General features: G+C 39.7%; 1 protein-coding gene across 1 annotated transcript in view; it reads left to right on the forward strand.

Moving 5' to 3' along the window:
• LOC138853884 (BTB/POZ domain-containing adapter for CUL3-mediated RhoA degradation protein 2) overlaps positions 1–14160 on the forward strand; it is a gene marked incomplete at its 5' end in the record, with an annotated part of 30172 nt that overhangs the window by 14542 nt on the left and 1470 nt on the right. The window contains 1 exon segment of the mRNA XM_070093448.1: positions 13764–14160. This exon segment is cut by the window's right edge and continues 1470 nt beyond it. Within this exon segment, the coding sequence (XP_069949549.1) occupies positions 13764–13976 (213 nt within the window).

Below are 14160 nucleotides of genomic sequence, written 5' to 3' on the forward strand. Positions count from 1 at the left end.
CTATGCTTCGCTGCTTACATATCAGACATACGTGACTCACTCACGGATACCACGTGCAGAAACACCTGGCACCGTTCTGTGTAATTTGTTAGGTCACACTGTCAGTCCACCATACATTATTAAATTGCCCTATTTTAAATTGGATATCAAATTGGGGAGGAGGAGTATGGAAGAAGTGAATGTTTTCAGATACTTGGGAGTTGACGTGTCGGCGGATGGATTTATGAAGGATGAGGTTAATCATAGAATTGACGAGGGAAAAAAAGGTGAGTGGTGCGTTGAGGTATATGTGGAGTCAAAAAACGTTATCTATGGAGGCAAAGAAGGGAATGTATGAAAGTATAGTAGTACCAACACTCGTATATGGATGTGAAGCTTGGGTGGTAAATGCAGCAGCGAGGAGACGGTTGGAGGCAGTGGAGATGTCCTGTCTAAGGGCAATGTGTGGTGTAAATATTATGCAGAAAATTCGGAGTGTGGAAATTAGGAGAAGGTGTGGAGTTAATAAAAGCATTAGTCAGAAGGCAGAAGAGGGGTTGTTGAGGTGGTTTGGTCATTTAGAGAGAATGGATCAAAGTAGAATGACATGGAAAGCATATAAATCTATAGGGGAAGGAAAGAGGGGTAGGGGTCATCCTCGAAAGGGTTGGAAAGAGGGGGTAAAGGAGGTTTTGTGGGCCAGGGGCTTGGACTTCCAGCAAGCGTGCATGAGCGTGTTAGATAGGAGTGAATGGAGACGAATGATACTTGGGACCTGACGATCTGTTGGAGTGTGAGCAGGGTAATATTTAGTGAAGGGATTCAGGGAAACCGGTTATTTTCATATAGTCAGACTTGAGTCCTGGAAATGGGAAGTACAATGCCTGCACTTTAAAGGAGGGGTTTGGGATATTGGCAGTTTGGAGGGATATGTTGTGTATCTTTATACGTATATGCTTCTAAACTGTTGTATTCTGAGCACCTCTGCAAAAGCAGTGATAATGTGCGAGTGTGGTGAAAGTGTTGAATGATTATGAAAGTATTTTCTTTTTGGGGATTTTCTTTCTTTTTTGGGTCACCCTGCCTCGGTGGGAGACGACCAACTTGTTGAAAAAAAAAAAAAAAAATTATCAGCAGGCTCACAGGGTACACTTCTAACTTCACTGCTCTAATTCACACTGCTTGACCTCCTCACTGAAAGTTTTGCCTTTGATGCAAACTCACTCTGACTGTTTTACGGAAATTAGCCTCTTGCACCAACTTAAATTTAAATTTTGTTCTTATACTCTCCTCTACCTCCATCAACCCCCATCCTTGCACACCTCTGCCACACACACTCACTCCTGCCCATTAAACAGTCCTTTTACACATCCTTGCTTGCAGTGCTGTACAGTACTATCGGGTTAACACTTCACTTGTTTATAATAATACAGCAGGGACCCCACTTTACGGTGTTCCACTAATACGGACATTTCAAATTATAACCAAAACACTATACGGTTCTCCCCACCTGATTTTCTAATACGGTCACCGCGCACCACCCGGTTTGTTTACATTCTCTGTGAGCACATTTCTTCACTATGTTTGGAGATTTAACAAATTTTAAAGTGTTTTAAAGTTACTGTATTTCATATTTTATATATTCTTCATTCAACAAACTGGTCATATCCCACCGAAGTAGGGTGGCCCAAAAAGAAAAACAAAAGCTTCTCTTTTTAACTTTAGTCATGTATACAGGAGAAGGGGTTACCAGCCCCTTACTCCCTGCATTTTAGTCACCCCTTACGACACGCATGGCTTACGGAGAAAAGTTCTGTTCCTCTTCCCTGTAGAGACTAGGAAATAAACAAGAACTAGTAAGAAAATAGAAGAAAACTCAGAGGGGTGTGTATGTATATGCTTGTACATGAATGTGTAGTGTGACCCAAGTGTAAGTAGAAGCAGCAAGATGTACCTGTAATCTTGCATGTTTATGAGACAGAAAAAAGACACCAACAATCCTACCATCATGTAAAACAATAACAGGCTTTTGTTGTACACTCACTTGGCAGGACGGTAGTACCTCCCTGGGCAGTTGCTGTCTACCAACCTACTACCTATGTTTTTATATATACAGGTCCTCCATCACAAATCCGGCATCATTGGGACCTGTAGTGTGCCGGATTACTGAGTTTGCCGGATTACAGAGTGGTTAGGTTAGAATACATTTAATAAAATTAACCAACTTGACTTACACAAAGTTCGTTGAACATCTGCAAAAATCGCTACTTTGAGCTCAATTTCAAAGTACTTTTCGTCATGAAAGCAATCAAAATCCTGTCTATTTCTGTAATATATCTTCCATTCTATCAAATGAGTCCAAAAAAAAAGAGAGAATACAACCATAAAAACCATACGAAAATATACTGCAAAGAGGTGGCTAATGGGTGAGAAGTGAACTCCCTTATTTATCATCCATCTTTTTTATTTTTGTTGTACGTTAAGAAGCATCTTTCCACCATACATTGCCTAAGTTTCAATGAGATAGCCCAACAAACAACCGAGAAAAGAAAAATATTTACCAAAAATCATATATGGGAAGCCCAAGCCAGGTACTGGAAATAAGTCACTTTGTCTGACTTTTCTGGGTTATCCTAGGTTCTCTATACATACACTGCTATGTATGATAATCTATGTAACTGTATGTATTTGTGTATACCTGAATAAACTTATTTACTTCTAGTCTGTCAGCTGAGTACAAGAAACCTCCCATTCACTTACTTCAACTACCCAATAAAGTGGTCAGAAATTGGCAATTTGGCTGATTTCACACAAATTTCAACAGATGCCAATTTCAAAATAGGGTCCAGAATAAACAATGCAGACATTCCTGGCACTAAAATAACATTTTCTCTCTTCATTAGTCATGGCTACAGGCCCCTCTTATATTACTCTTGCTTACCATTTGGAATTTTTATTCACAAAAAAACTAGAAGATTTACTGTTATGCAGATTGCTGCATTATTGTAATAATTGTATAAATAATGTCAACCCATTCTTGACTCCGTATTGGAATTTAGACTGGCAGGCGGACAGGTATTAGATGGTGACGTCATTTGTTTAGAGCTTCGCTAAAGAATAGAACATTTTCACTACTGTGAGCGTAATTTCAAGGTACTTTTTGTCATGAAAGCAATCAAAATCATATCTATTTCTGTAATATATCTTTCATTCTATCAAAAGAGACTGAAAAAATGAGAATATAACCATAAAAACCATACATTAGCGGCCGCTAATGGCTGAGAAGTGAACTCCGCTATTTATAGTCTGATTTCTTTCATTTTTGGTGTACATTAAGAAGTATCTTTCCATCATACATTGCCCAAGTTTGAATAAGATAACCCAACAAACAACTGAGAAAATAATTATTATTATTTATTATCACACTGGCCGATTCCCACCAAGGCAGGGTGGCCAGAAAAAGAAAAACTTTCACCATCATTCGCTCCATCACTGTCTTGCCAGAAGGGTGCTTTACACTACAGTTTTTAAACTGCAACATTAACACCCCTCCTTCAGAGTGCAGGCACTGTACTTCCCATCTCCAGGACTCAAGTCCGGCCTGCCAGTTTCCCTGAACCCCTTCATAAATGTTAATTTGCTCACACTCCAACAGCATGTCAAGTATTAAAAACCATTTGTCTCCATTCACTCCTATCAAACACGCTCACGCATGCCTGCTGGAAGTCCAAGCCCCTTGCACACAAAACCTCCTTTACCCCCTCCCTCCAACCTTTCCTAGGCCGACCCCTACCCCGCCTTCCTTCCACTACAGACTGATACACTCTTGAAGTCACTCTGTTTCGCTCCATTCTCTCTACATGTCCAAACCACCTCAATAATAATATTATTATTATAATAATAATAATAATAATAATAATTTTATTTACTACAAGTACATGTACAAGGTATACAGGTCTAGCTGACATCAGTGACATACTACTATATAGAAAGCCGCTTGTTATGCAGAGTATTTCAAGAAATTTAGGTCAGTGTCCCAGGATAACACCCACACCAGTCCACTAGCACCCAGGTACCTATTTACTGATGGGTAAACATAGGCAACAGGTGTAAAGAAACACGCCTAATGTTTCTACCCTGGCTGGGAATTGAATGTTTACTAAAAATCATATATGGCTAACCCAAGCCAGGTACTAGAATTAAGCGACGTTGACTTTTTTGGGTTATCTTAGGTTCTCTACACATATGCTGCTATGTGTGATAATCTATATAGAGAAAAATAACTTTTTTGTTTCAGGTTTATGGTGGAGTATGAGTGTATATCACTCCCCTGTGCTACACTCTTGTTTTCTCTAATATAAGCCCCCAAGACAGGGATAGAAGAATGGTATTTGTATACCATATCCTCTTCATACCTCCGTCGAACTGCTCGGTATTATGCCAAATATTATTTATTCTGGAGTATTTAACATCTTTTATGTTATTTATATTGTTTCTTATGTCATATTAGATCAATTGTGATAGGCAAATAAGCTGTAGTGTTGATATTAGCGTAATAATAAAGCATATTCTCCTGCTTCATAAGACTGAGCTCATGACAACCGACAGTGGCTTCAAAGCCACCTTATCTTTAATGGATAATGTACTGTGTCGGTGCTTTACATAATGAGAAATATTTCTTTTATTCATTGGAACCATGGCTAGGGCTAAAAGTAAGCAGGTTAAAACAATAAATGGAGAAAAGAAATTGGAATGACTTGTGCAGCAAGTAGTGCCACCAAACAGTACCAGCAGGTTGGTGTGGCGACCCTAGAAATTTGAAATTATGCTAGCCAAAATTAGTGCCGAATAACTGAAGGAACCGAATAACTGATTGCCGGATTTGTGATGGCAGACCTGAACTCTTGATAATTATACTTCTCCATGGGGCAGTGGAACAGAATTCTTCCTCCATAAGCCATGCGTGTCGTAAGAGGTGACTAAAATGCTGGGAGCAAGGGGCTAGTAACCCCTTCTCCTGTATATGTTACTAAATGTAAAAGGAGAAACTTTGGTTTTTTCTTTTGGGCCACCCTGCCTCGGTGGGATCCCGCCGGTGTGTTGAAAGAAAGAGAAAGAATTATACTTACGTGTACTTGTACCTAAGTAAACTTACTGTGCTGGCATGCAAGTACACATTAAAATCACTAAGAGTGTCTTATTAGTCTCGAAGATGCCATATTAACTCTTTCACTGTCGGTCCTGTAATACAGTGCTAAAATTCTAGCGGTTTCCAGTCTTCTGGGAGATAGCCGGTGGGCCTACATATGAGAGAATGGGTCCGAGTGGTCACTGTGCGCAGTATAAAAGAAATTCTGCAGCACTCAGTGCATAATGAGAAAAAAACTGCGAGTGTTTTTTGTTTAACCCTTTCAGGGTCCGTCCCGTAGATCTACGGCTTCACGTTGAGTGTCCAAACCGTAGATCTACGCCAAAATTCTAGCGCCGTCAAATTTAGCGCGAAAGCGCTCATAGGCCTACATGTGAGAGAATAGGTCTGCGTGGTGGGTGTACGATAAACAAAAAATCTAGGCGCCCGCATAGCATTGTGGGAACGCCGGCTCAGTTACCCTTGTTCACCATGCCTCGTCGCAAGTCAGCTCTCACTCCCTGGAAAATTGGGACTCTCCTCTTCCTATCTGATAGTTCTGACACTGATGGAAGTGGAAATGAAGACGAATTCTACTGCTTTGATCAGTTAGTGACCGAAAGGAATGACCAGGATATCGATAATAGTGCAGAAAACCCTGACGATCCTCAACCTTCTACCTCTGGTGTGGGCACTCGTGACTCACGGTCGGTTGTGCCTCAACGCAAGAGAAAACTAATATTTTCGCGTGGCCTGGCATCTGACTTCAGTAATGATGATAGTGACGTGGACTGTGATTTTATTGCGCTCGACGATCATTCGAGTAGTGATAGTGAGGAATCATATTCACCAGTGAAGCGTCAGTATGTTCGCCGCCGCATGCGCTCGGGTAGTGTACCCTATGCTGTGCCCAGGGGACAGAGTACATCCCGGAGTACATCCCGTGGCCCTACACCAGTTTTAGGTAGTGATAGTGAGGATGATGTGGCTACACTTGGCATGGATAGACCACAGGCATCAGTGGATGGTGGTAGTGGTGATGGTAGTGGCACCGCCATGTGTGACTCACCAGCCCACGCTGGGACCCACGCTGCTGACTCGTCAGTTCAAGGACAAAGCGGAGCGTCAGCCACCAGCCCACCACAACCACATCCACCCGCACAACCAGCCTATGATGTCCAGTATCCACCAGCAAACCGTATGTGGGATTGGCAGCAAAATCCCAATTTTGTTCCCAAGCCTCACCACTTTGATGACTCTCAAAGTGGAATTCTACCTACTTGTCCCCTTGGAACCACGGCCAATGAACTGGAATTCTTTGAATTATTCTTTGACCAGCCATTGATGGAAACTATTGTCGGGGAAAGTAATAAGTATTTTGAGTACACCATGGCAAATACGATCATATCACCCCAGTCAAGACTACACAGGTGGAAAGAGACGACTGTTGCAGAAATGTATTTGCTTTCTGCAACAATAATGCTTATGCCTCACGTCTATAAGCATAATATAAAAGCATACTGGTCCACAGATGGGCTAATTTCTACCCTGGTCTTCAGTGAAATCATCCCAGTGAACAGGTTTATCTTACTCTTACGTATGTTGCACTTCTCTGACAAAACCAGGCCTGACAGAAATGACAGGTTGTTTGCAATCGTGTCATTACGATTTCTTGAGTAATGACAGGTTATATAAGATTAGAAATGTTTTCATGTATCTCAAACAAAAGTTCAGCATATACTTTTATCCATTCAAGAATCTTGTAATTGACGAGTCTTTGATTTTGTTCAAAGGTAGACTGTCATTCAAGCAAGAGGAAACGCTTTGGTATAAAACTGTTTGTACTCTGTGACTGTGACAGTGGCCTGGTGTTGGATATTGTTGTATACATGGGAAGTAAAACATTGAAAGATACCAAGATGTTATTGGGTATCTCAGGTGACGTAGTGAGAAACATGATGGCACCTTATCTTGGTAAGGGGCATACATTATATACCGATAACTGGTACACAAGCCCATTACTCAGTGATTTCATGCGAGTGAACAAGACAGATGTGTGTGGCACAGTGCGTTCTAATTGTAAACATATGCCCAGGCTCAACGCAGGTGCTCGTGGTGATGATGTGCAGGTGTTTACTGCCAATGACATCATGGCATTACGGTGGCATGACAAACGAGATGTCACATTGTTGACAACCATTCACCGTAATGAAATGCAAGACAGTGGCAAAGTTGATCGAATGACTAATGAACGTATTCGAAAACCAGTGACAGTGATTGATTATACACAAAACATGCACTTGGTTGACAAATGTGACATGCAGATTGGTTTTGTTGACTGTGTTCGTAAGAGTTACAAGTGGTACATGAAACTTTTCTTCCATCTCATGGACATTTCAGTACTCAATGCATATAATATGTACCAAGTAAAGACTGGCAACAGACCACCGTATGGTGAATTTTGTTTGTCTGTTGTCAGACAACTCATAATGAAGTACCAGGTAAGAACACCTGCTATACAACAAGGTCCTCGAATTACTCAGGATATACCCAAGCGTTTGAGGAGGGAAGGTGATCATTTCATAATACAACTTCCTTCAACTCAGAAGAAATTTGCTCAGAAGAGATGCATCGTCTGTGCACTAACAAAACGACGGCAACAAAGACGCAAAGACACTCGGTTTATGTGTGAGGAATGTAAGGTGCCTCTGTGCATGGTGCCTTGTTTCAAGGAGTTCCACAAGCTCCAGCAGTTCTAAAACCATGTCCAGTGATTGTAAATATGTAAATATATGATAGAACATTAGTATTATACAAGATTTGTGCATGTTTATTGTAATAAACAACAGTGGTAAACAATAATATGATAATAACTTTAGTGTGGTTATTGTGTTCAATACAGTGAGTTTATATATATACATTATATACAGTATTGGTCTCTCAGGCCCCAAATGTTAGTAGGAATAGAAAAAAATTGGAAAAGAAAAGAAAAAAACAACAAAAACCGCAAAATAATGTAATGCGCGTATGTGGAATTCGTCGATGTTGCCGCCACCACATCATTTTTCACAAACTTCCTGGCACTGTATCTCGTTAAGTACTGATCAGAATTTTTTTTTGTCTTATTACCTTCACAAAAATATGCTCTTTAATTCTGTAAGAAAAAATAATTTTTTTTTTTTTTTTTTCCAAAATTTCTTGGACACTGGAGCACCACTTCAGATTTTGGCCTCGGACCCTGAAGGGGTTAAAACAGTGACTTTGCGGTGTATCTTCATATGGTATTTATGGTTGTATTCTCATTTTCTTGATCTCATTTGATAGAATGAAATTTATATTACAGAAATACAGGTGATTTTGAATGATTTACAGAATAAAAGTATACCTTGAAATTGAGTTCAAAGTAGCGGAAATGTTTGAGTTTTGCCGATGTTCAAGAATAAACTAATCATGTCACGCATCCAATACATGTCAACTTGTGGGTCTAATATGCTTTCACAAATGTTTACCTGGAGAGAGTTCCGGGGGTCAACGCCCCCGCGGCCCGGTCTGTGACAAGGCCTCCTGGTGGATCAGAGCCTGATCAACCAGGTGCTGATATTATTTATACCATTTTTACAGTAATGCACTAGTCTGCATAACAGTAAATGTTCTATTTTTTTGTGTGAATAAAAATTAAAAATGGAAAGCAAGCATAATATAAGAGGGGCCTGGAGATGTGACTAATGAACAGAGAAAATGTTATTTTAGTGCTTGAAATGTTTGTATTGTTAATTCCAGACCTTATTTTGAAATTGGCCTTCCTTGAATTTTGTATGAAATGGCCAATTACCAATTTCTGATCACTTTAGTGGGTAGCTGAAATAGGTAAAATCAATCAAAATCACCTCTATTTCTATAATATGTTTTCCATTCTATCAAATGAGACCAAGAAAACGGGAATACAACCATAAATACTATACGAAAATAGACCACAAAGTCGGCATTTTAATTAAAAAAAACGGTCGGAGTTTTTTTTTTCTCATTATGCACTGCGTGCTCCAGGATTTTTTTTTGTATGGTGCACACTGACCACACAGACCCATTCTCTCACATGTGGGCCTACCAGCTTTCTCCTGCTTGATTTGAAGCCGCTAGAATTTATGAGTTTATATACGTCAAACACGGTACCTCGTAAGACGTATATATACGGCCGCGACAGTCAAAGGGTTAAATGTTGGTGAAGATAGTGAAGCTGTGATTTCATGTAAAGGGCAAGGAGGAATAACATCTTGTAGGAGTTAGGAAGAGCCAGTTGTGAGTGGGGGGGAAGTTTGTGAGGCAGTGGATAGAATGAGAGGGGGTAAGGCAGCTGGGATTGATGGTATAAAGATAGAAATGTTAAAAGCAGGAGGGGATATACTTTTGGAGTGGTTGGTGCTATTATTTAATAAATGTATGGAAGAGGGTAAGGTACCTAGGGATTGGCAGAGAGGATGCATAGTTCCTTTGTATAAAGGCAAAGGGGATAAAAGAGAGTGCAAAAATTATAGGGGAATAAGTCTGTTGAATATATCTGGTAAAGTGTATGGTAGACTTATTATTGAAAGAATTAAGAGTCAGACAGAAAGTAGGATAGCAGATGAACAAGGAGGCTTTAGGAAAGGTAGGGGGTGTGTAGACCAAGTGTTTACAGTGAAACATATAGGTGAACAGTATTTAGATAAGGGAAACAAGGTTTTTGTGGGATTTATGGATTTGGAAAAGGCATATAACAGGGTGGATAGGGGGGCAATGTGGCAGATGTTGCAGGTGTATGGTATAGGAGGTAGGTTACTGAAAGGAGTGAAGAGTTTTTACGAGGATAGTGAGGCTCAGGTTAGAGTATGTAGGATGTGTGTTGTCACCATGATTCAATATATTTATAGATGGAGTAGTAAGAGAAGTGAATGCTAGGGTCTTGGCAAAAGGTGTGGAGTTAAAAGTTAAAGAATCAAACACAAAGTGAGAGTTGTCACAGTTGCTCTTTGCTTATGACACTGTTCTTTTGGGAGATTCTGAAGAGAAGTTGCAGAGGTTAGTGGATGAATTTGGTAGGGTATGTAAAAGAAGAAAATTAAAAATGAATATAGGAAAGTGTAAGGTTATGAGGATAATAAGATTAGGTGACAATAGACTGGATGTCAAATTGGAGGGAGAGAGTATGGAGGAGGTGAATGTATTCAGATATTGAGGAGTGGACGTGTCAGCAGATGGGTCTATGAAGGATGAGGTGAGTGCACTTAGGAGTCTGTGGAGAATAAGAACTTTGTATGTGGAAGCAAAAAGGGGAATGTATGTGAGTATAGTTATACCAACACTCTTGTATGGGTGTGAAGCATGGGTGATGAATGTTGCAACGAGGAGAACGCTGGAGGCAGTGGAGATGTCATGTCTGAGGGCAATGTGTGGCATGAATATAATGCAGAGAATTCGTAGTTCGGAAATTAGGAGAAGGTGTGGGATTACCAAAATTATCATCCAGAGGGCTCAGGAGGGGTTGTTGAGGTGGTTCAGACATGTAGAGAGAATGGAACAAAACAGAATGACTTCAAGAGTGTATAAATCTGTAATGGAGGGAAGGCGGGGTAAGGGTCGGCCTAGGAAGGGTTGGAGGAACGGGGTAAAGGAGGTTTTGTGTGCGAGGGGCTTGGACTTCCAGCAAGCGTGCATGAGCGTATTTGATAGGAGTGAATGGAGACAAATGGTTTTTAATACTTGACATGCTGTTAGAGTATGAACAAAGTAACATTTATGAAGGGATTCAAGGAAACCGGCAGGCCGGACTTGAGTCCTGGAGATGGGAAGTACAGTGTCTACACTCTGAAGGAGGGGTATTAATGTTGCAGTTTTATAACTAGTGTAAAGCACCCCTCTGGCAAGACAGTGATGGAGTGAATGATGAAAGTTTTTTCTTTTTCGGGCCACCCTGCCTTGGTGGGAATCGGCCGATGTGTTAATAAAAAAATATCGTAGTAGTACTACGTGCACACCTCACTCGTGTTTTTCTATGATTTCCTGCTTTAATTCAATGGAGAGCATCCTCTTCTTCTCAGCACTGTCCTTTGCACTTACTTTCTTTAGACCCATGGTTAGAAAAAAAAAGAAATTTAGCAAAGTAACTGCACAGAATGCACAAACTGCAAGCACAACACAAGAGAGATGCTTCCATGGCGAGGTAACCATGTGCACTGAAGAGTGAGACATGGGATGCTGGGCATATGTTGTGGTGTTCACTACGCCAACTAATGGCAGCGTATCTGAAGCTTACTCGTAACTCGGATTTTGGCTTGCAACTCAAAGCAAAAATTCGACCGAGCAACAGCTTGAAACTCAGAAAACTCGCAAATTGGGGCACTCATAAGTCAAGGTACCAGTGTATATTATGTGTGGGTAGGATGGCCATACCTACCACACCTAACCTCTTACAATAAATACTGCTCACCTCTCACCCTACATTAAGACGACAAATATTTTAAGGTAAGTAATGAGTATACTTTTTGTATATTTTACTTTTTATTGTTTTTTTAATGCCTAGTTCCATTGCTAACTTAATATATGTTAGTGTAAACTTGTTATCTGGCATTTATATATAAGTGGGAAAATGGCATTCTGCTTTCTGGCGATGTCCGCTTTCCGGCGGTAGCCTGGAACCTAACCTGCCGTATAAGTGGGGCCCTACTGTAAGATCCTAAGTACACCTACCATCCGACTTACGACCATTTGACTTACAACCATGTTTTGTATGCCAAATTTCTGGGAAATAAACAACTGTTTGTGTTGTACACAGTGTTTATCCTAAACCTTACAGTATAAAATACCATACTAGCAGCATAAGAAGTAAAGTAAAAAATGAATTACCAAAATAAAACAATAAAATAAAGTCATTACAAAAATGTGATGTTGATATTCAGTAGTAAAGTTCGACTTACGACCATTTCAACTTAAGACCAGTTGGTCGGAACCAAACTCGGTTGTAAGTCGGATGATACCTCTATTAGGTTGGTAGACAGCAGCCGCCCAGGGAGGTACTACCGTCCTGCCATGCGAGTGTGAAATTGAAGCTTGTAATTGTTTTACATGATGGTAAGATTGCTGGTGTCCTTTTTTCTCATGAACATGCAAGATTTCAGGTACGTCTTGCTACTTCTACTTACACTTAGGTCACACTACACATACATGTACAAGCATATATATATACATACCCAGGTAATACCCCTCTGGGTTTTCTTCTATTTTCTTTCTAGTTGTTGTTCTTGTTTATTTCCTCTTATCTCCATGGGAAAGTGGAACAGAATTTTTCCTCCGTACGCCATGCGTGTTGTAAGAGGCAACTAAAATGCCGGGAGCAAGGGGCTAGTAACCCCCTTCTCCTGTATATATTACTAAATGTAAAAGGAGAAACTTTCGTTTTTCCTTTTGGGCCACCCCACCTCGGTGGGATATGGCCGATGTGTTGAAAGAAAGAAGAAGATTGCTGGTATCTTTTTTCTGTCTCATAAACGTGAAAAGTTTCAGGTATGTCTTGCTACTTCTACTTACACTTAGGTTACACTACACATACATGTACAAGCATATATATATACACACCCCTCTGGGTTTTCTTTTTTCTTACTAGTTCTTGTTCTTGTTTATTTCTTATCTCCATGGGGAAGTGGAACAGAATTCTTCATCCGTAAGCCATGCGTGTTGTAAGAGGCGACTAAAATGCCAGGAGCAAGGGGCTAGTAACCCCTTCTCCTGTATAAATTACTAAATTTAAAAAAAGAGACTTTCGTTTTTCTTTTTGGGCCACCCTGCCTTGGTGGGATGCAGCTGGTTTGTTAATAAAAAGAAAATGTACATTATTTGAATATTTGTACATTTTCAACAAATATGGAGGTGTGTGAGTACTGCTAGTACTGTAACAATACTCTGTCATTGGATTATTACTTATTGTACTGTATATGTATTTCAAGATAGATATGTTGTGAGAAATAATTGAGCATTTGAGAATATCACATGATGTTTATATGTTTACTTCAAACTTGAAGAATATAAAAAAAAAAATTATTATCCTCACATTTGTTATTGTAGAATATTTGAGGAATGTAAAAATATTCATAAATGTAAACTCTCACATGTGAATTTGTGGTTTTTATAATCTCAGATTTGTATGCATTGATGGCCTGTGCAGTATTGTGTATTGGTAACCAAGGCATATGTATAGACTTACAGAAGGTATGCAGGTTGTATATTACTGTACTTAAACATATTTTTGGGGGGCTGAATTTTAAGATTCTTTTAAACTGTTTTTTCCTAGGTTATACACTGCACCATGACTTAACACTGCATGTTAAGTAAGATTTAACTGGAAATAACTTAAGAATTTGTGGAAATTTAGCAAATTGTATTAATTCATTACCCTGTATCTGGTTAATGTTCTGGAGCTATAGTTTATTGTAATAATTAATGCCAATGTTATTAAGACGTAATAAATAGGTTGGAACCATTGTTAAGATTTTTAAAAGGGTGTTTTACAAATAACGAGACCTGTATTTGCTTCTGTAAATTTAACATTAAGTGAATTTGTTTATCAAGTAGTGCCTGCTATTTTGAACTGCAGTTGTATCATGATCTGACTCGTTGGTTTTTTTAGGTTGAGTTCCCGGAGGCAAGAATCTATGAAGAAACATTAAATGTATTGTTGTACGAAAATCGCACAGGGCCTGATGCTGAACTGATGCAAGCAACTTCTACCCGAGGAGCTGTGGCACCTGTTGTCTGTACCTCTGATGATGAAGAAGAAAGGAGAGGTGGTGCTTGTTCCCAGTCTGGTTTGGGAAGATTACGTTCTAATAAAAATAACTAATTGACTATATGACATGGGTTGAGAGAGAGTGAAGCAGAGGTTATGTATACCCAGTTATTGTTACTAACACCAGTTGTTTGCATGTACAGTACCAGTGAGGCTAGCAAGTTCAATCTGTCCTCTACTAACACCTGTTATTGACAAGTTTAGTACTAGTGAAGCTAGCAAATTTGCTCCAGCTTCT

The sequence above is a fragment of the Cherax quadricarinatus genome, chromosome 42 (assembly GCF_038502225.1).
Source record: "Cherax quadricarinatus isolate ZL_2023a chromosome 42, ASM3850222v1, whole genome shotgun sequence".
Taxonomy (NCBI): Eukaryota; Metazoa; Arthropoda; class Malacostraca; order Decapoda; family Parastacidae; genus Cherax; species Cherax quadricarinatus.